General features: G+C 40.0%; 1 protein-coding gene across 5 annotated transcripts in view; it reads left to right on the forward strand.

Annotated features, from left to right (window-relative positions):
- The window catches only part of LOC101833751 (zinc finger protein 354A), a 142,995-nt gene extending 137,326 nt beyond the window's left edge, over positions 1-5,669 (forward strand). For all 5 annotated transcript variants that reach the window (XM_040748541.1, XM_040748539.1, XM_040748540.1 and 2 more), the window contains one exon: positions 3,130-5,669. In XM_040748541.1, the coding sequence (XP_040604475.1) occupies positions 3,130-4,622 (1,493 nt within the window). In that variant the 3' untranslated portion in view covers positions 4,623-5,669. The remainder of the gene's footprint in view (positions 1-3,129) is intronic.
- The last annotated feature ends 331 nt before the right edge of the window (positions 5,670-6,000 follow it).

The raw sequence follows: 6,000 nt of genomic DNA on the forward strand, positions 1-6,000 counted from the left end.
ATGTGTTTGCTTAATTGAGAGTCCATCCTCTCAGTTGACTTTAGCTTGTGTCAAGTTGAAATACACCAACCAAGCCATACACCAAACCCAGTCTTTAGGGTGTTTGCCACAGCTGACCACCTGCTCCTCTCTGGCTCCTGGAACACTATCCTCTCCCAGTTTTCTTCTTACATGTTCAAGAAACCGGTGATTTCTTTCTGTTCTTTGGCTTTAAATAGAATCTGTGTGCTGATGACTCCCACATTACCTATCTTCAGCTCTGACCTTTCCCCCAGATCTCTAAAAATAATACAGCTATTTCAGTGTGTCCTTGCATTTTCCTCTGAACCCTCTTAGCTATCACAGATATACCTGAAACAGACTCCCTAGGACTTGCCATTTTCTCCTCCCTCTTAGTAATCAATGCCATAATTCGTTTTCAGGTTGGAAACCTAGACATGATCTTAATTGTACTCTTTCATCCTTAGTACTCTGTTAGTTCATTCATCTCAGCCCTGTTAGCAACTTCATCTGTACCTTATCCCCTTTCTGACTACATAACCTCAGTAGCTCCCTAAAACTGTCATCTCCATGCTTTCACTCCTGCCCCAGTTCACTCTGTTCTCTGCCAACTAAATGAGCACGTGTTTTCGCAGGCATCCCTATCCTGCTTAGTATACCGAGGAAGCCTTGTATGATTAGCCTCTATCCCATACTTTGCTCTTTTGCCATTTTCCCTTCTGTTCAATGCATTCCAGGCACCACATCTTTGCTCTTTCCAGAAGTCACCTGCCTTCTTTGTTTTCTGACTGCTTTGCCTAGGACTCTCTTTAAATGGCCACATGACTTCTGTTTGCTTATTTGTTTGTCACTATATCCTGTTTATCCAGCACACACACACATGCACGCACACATATGAAAGCGTAAGTTTCTGTAAGGCTGGAAGCTTCTCTTACTCAGCACATTCTCTGCATTCCCTGAGAACATTATCTAGCCGTAGTATTCACCTAGTGAGTGAGTGTGAATGGAAGGATAGGTCTCTACATATGTAAAGACAACCCAATAAAATTAACTGGACTGTTCCAGAAACTGCATCTTACTCAGCATACCTGACAAGTTGCTAGAGGAAGGAGGTAATGGCAGATGTAGACAAAAGTTCCCTTCACTGTGGGAGGAACCTGGACCTCAACTATGAATCCATGACATTCTAACAGATCCTTAGGAACCTGTAGCACAGGAAGATGTGGATTTAGGCAGGATTACCTCCTTGCAGTGTGGTGACTGAGTTGTCAGAGGACAAGACTCAAAGATAGGAAGCTAGTTAGGAGACCATAGTAGACAGTAATGCATAGGAAACAGTGCTGTCTTAGTCACTGTTCTATTGCTGTGAAGAGACACCATGACTACAGAGGTTTATTTAGTCCATTATTGTGGTGGGGAGCATGGCAGCATGCAGTTAGACATGGTGCTAGAACAGCAGCTGAGTGTTCTATATCCTGAGCCATAGGCAGCAGCTGAAGACAGACAGGCAGACAGACTGGCTGACTGACTGACTGACTGACTGACTGACTGACTGACTGACTGACTGACGGGGCCTAGCCTGGGCTTTTGAAGCCTCAAAGCCTACCCTTAATGACATTCTTCCTCCAACAAGGATACCTCCTAACTCTCTCAAACAATTCCACTCCCTAGTGACTAAACATTCAAATACATGAGCCTATAGGGGCCCTTCTTATTCAAACCACCACACTTTATCTATGGGGAAGATATACATACAGTGCCTGGCTGCTGCACTCAGAACTCTAGTAAAGGCACGGTTCAGAACTATAGCCTTTCTTTACAAGAAAGCCAGAGGCAGTGCAGTAGACTCTTCATTGCTGTGACAAATACTAGAGAGAAACCATTTAAAGGAGGAGAGAATTATTTTGTCTCATGGCTTTAGATATTTTAATCCATGGCACTTTACTACCTTGCTTCTGGACCTGTGGTGAGGCAGAGCATCATGTGGGCGATGTATGAATAGGGCGGTCCAGAAGCTGGGGGAGAGTAGGGACAAGCTATATAAGATATGCCTCCAATAACCTATTCTTCCAAGGCCCCACCTCCTGACTTCTACCACCTCTCCATAATCCCATTGGGTTAGGAACCCACTGATGGTCCAGTTACTACCCTAAACCAGTCAGCTAAGAGTGAGGTTTTTAAAACATGGGTCTTTAATTGACATTTCAGACTCAAACCATAACAGCTCTCTTGCTTGATGTACGGATGAGGCTGCCTTTCCAACTTACAGTTAGTTCTTGACCTTTTGCCTACTTTGCAGCACCTCTGTAGAATTAATTTAATAATGACTCCTGTGTGAACTGATTTAGAAATTTTCTTAATCATCTGTGTTCTGTTTGGGAAGGCAGGTTCTATGAGGGCTTATGACTAATATATATGAAATTCATGTTTAAGTAATCAAGACTATTTGACTTTCTTCAAATTAGTTACGTATAATCCCAGCACTCAGGAGGCTAAAGCAAGAGTCATGAGTTCAAGGACAACAGGGCTACAAATTGAGTTTCTGTCTCAGGAATCTGGCTAGAGGAATGGACCATGGATATTCAGAGTCAAGGATTCTTTCTTTTTGTTGTTGTTTTGTTTTTTGAGACAGGGTTTTTCTGTGTAGCTTTGGAGCTTGTCATGGAACTCTCTTTGTAGATCAGGCCAGCTTTGAACTCACAGATCCACCGACCTCTGCCTCCCAAGTACTGGGATTAAAGATGTGTGCCACCAATTCCCTGCTCAGAGTCAAGGATTCTTACAGTAAATTTTTTAATTGAATATGAAAGATATTGTTGGCAGGAAACCATAGAGGGCAAATGTAGGTGACTATCATTTGCACTCTGAATTCTGGATAATCCATTTCCCTGCTCTGCCCCATTTAATCACCCTCTTGAAATGGGTTTGCTTTATTTTTTTCTTCACTCTACTACTTCTGTTCCTATCAGTTATGTTTCTTTACTAACTCTTCTATTCTACCCTCAATATCTTAACTATATACCAAGATTACTTAAATGGCATTCTTATTCATTCACTCTATGTGTCTTGTCTCAGTAGTCAATTTTTATACCACAAGAAACATACTTGGTTTCTTTTTTCCTTTTCTAGGATTGAAGCACAATCACAGAACCACTAAATCAACTCAAACACAAGACTCTTCATTTCAGGAACTGATTGTGAAAAAATCTAAAAGAAATGAACCTTTGAACTTGAAGTCAGAAAAACTTTTCATATATGAAGACAAATTAGAGGAAAAGCAGGATAAGAATACTTTGATTATAGAAAGAAGCCATAAAAACAATGAATTTAGTCCAAAGTCACATAGAGAAAAAAGGTCATCAGAATGTGAAAAACAAAACACTTTCAGGGAGATACCATATTTATCTAATCAGCCAAAAATCACACCAGGTAAACGACATAAATGTAGTATGTGTGAGAAAACTTTCACCAACACCTCATCTCTTCGTAAGCATGAGAAAAATCATAGTGGAGAGAAATTATTTAAATGTAAAGAATGTTCAAAAGCATTTAGCCAAAGTTCAGCCCTTATTCAACATCAAATAACTCACACTGGAGAGAAGCCTTATGTATGTAAAGAATGTGGCAAAGCCTTCACTCTCAGTACATCCCTGTATAAACATCTAAGAACCCACACTGTGGAGAAATCCTACAGATGTAAGGAATGTGGTAAATCCTTTGGCAGAAGGTCAGGTCTTTTTATACACCAGAAAGTCCATGCTGGAGAAAACCCTTATAAATATAATCCAGGTAGGAAGTCATCTAGTTGCAGCACATCCCTGCCTGGTCAGAGAATTCATTCCAGAAAGAAGACCTACTTGTGTAACGAATGTGGCAACACCTTTAAATCTAGCTCATCCCTTCGTTATCATCAGAGAATCCACACTGGAGAAAAACCTTTCAAATGTAGTGAATGTGGCAGAGCCTTCAGTCAGAGTGCATCACTTATTCAACATGAAAGAATTCACACTGGAGAAAGGCCCTACAGATGTAATGAATGCGGGAAAGGCTTCACTTCTATTTCAAGACTCAACAGACACCAAATAATTCACACAGGGGAGAAGTTTTATAATTGTAATGAATGTGGCAAAGCCTTAAGTTCCCATTCAACTCTTATTATTCATGAGAGAATTCACACTGGAGAGAAACCATGTAAATGTAAAGTTTGTGGGAAAGCCTTCAGACAAAGTTCAGCTCTGATTCAACATCAGAGAATGCATACTGGAGAAAGACCTTATAAATGTAATGAGTGTGGGAAAACATTCAGGTGTAACTCATCCCTCAGCAACCACCAGCGAATTCATACTGGAGAGAAACCATACCGATGCCAGGAATGTGGCATGTCATTTGGCCAAAGTTCAGCACTTATTCAGCATCGCAGGATTCATACTGGTGAGAAGCCCTTTAAATGTAACACATGTGGGAAAACCTTTAGGCAAAGCTCTTCACGTATTGCACATCAGCGAATTCATACTGGAGAGAAACCCTATGAATGTAACACATGTGGGAAACTTTTCAACCATAGGTCATCCCTTACCAATCATTATAAAATTCATGTGGATGAGGACTCTTTAAAAAAGTAAATTTGCATGTGTAAAAGCCTTAAACCAAAGCTCTTCAGAGAATATGTGCTTGAGAGATGTAATAAACATAATGAATATAGGGAGAGAACCTACAGTCAACTAATAGCCTTGGATAAATTGTGTAGCAGGTAGAAGGAAAATATTCATGCCTGTCCAACACTTTAAGAAATTACTTGAGAGCCAGGCATAGTGGTTCATACACATGGTCGTGCCTACTGAGGACCCTGAAGCATGAGGATTGCTTGAGTCTATGAGTTTGAAGCAGCCTGAGGAGACTTAGCAAGATTCCTGGAAAAATGAGCAACCTGAGATGAAGGATTCACAGCTGAAGACCATGACTTCAGGCACTAGTAAAATGGTGCTTTTCTCTCTGCAGCAGTGTGCTGGATATAATTGTAATCATAGGCATCTAAGTGATGAACAGAAGGGTGTGCTGGACTTCTTATTAGCAAAACACTAAACTCTACACTGGTGATATTTTTATAACATTTTAATAACATCCAAAAGGGATCAAAGAAATTACACATTTTTTTAGAAAAAAAAAAGGACCAAAATTAAAATGAACTGTAATCTACCTCTTAGTCTCTGGAATTTATCATTTTCTTTACCCAATTTCAAATGTTGTGTGTGGAATTTAAAAAGCTGGTCTCTTGGTATTGCTGTGATTTGGAACTATTCTGCCTAATTATTAATTCTGTTCCTAGAGTTTTGTTGTTGCTGCTGTTTTGATTGCTTTAAAGTCATTTATTACTCAATTGTGTTAGCCCATGTGCTGTTGTCTAAGTGTATTAAATATGAAAATGGGCAATTTATGGGAAGCTGATGAAATGGCTCAGTGGTTAAGAGAATGTTTTGCAGTTTCAAAGAATGTAAGTTCAGTTCCTAATATCCCTGTCAGGTGGCTCATATAAGTAACGCTACCTCTAGCTCCAAGGAGCTCTGACTTCTCCAGTCTCCACAAAATTGCACACGTGCATAGTCACACATAAACACATAATTTAAAAACCTTTTCAAGATAAAGTAGGAAATAAAATTCAAAGTTACTGAGGGTTTTTTGATTTTGGTTTTTTGTTTTGTCACACACAAAACCATGTCAGGACATTTGGCAAAACTAAGACCTGTAGGATGTGTGGTATTTTGTTTGTGTTCTGACAAAGCTTACTTGGAAATCAGAGGGTAGAGCTAGCCATTAGTTAACCATAGAGATCTGGAGGTCTGTACAGACAACAGACAGGAAGTAAGTGATACAGCTGGAAGGAGACAGGATCTTGGCCCTTTTGATCAGAGAACTCAGGTAATAAGTCTCTGGGGACTGCTGCCCTGATTCTCTGATCTTTTTAGCTTTTGCCCCCAATACCTAACTCAGGGATTTTATTAA

Source organism: Mesocricetus auratus, unplaced genomic scaffold (assembly GCF_017639785.1).
Source record: "Mesocricetus auratus isolate SY011 unplaced genomic scaffold, BCM_Maur_2.0 Super-Scaffold_100007, whole genome shotgun sequence".
Taxonomy (NCBI): domain Eukaryota; kingdom Metazoa; phylum Chordata; class Mammalia; order Rodentia; family Cricetidae; genus Mesocricetus; species Mesocricetus auratus.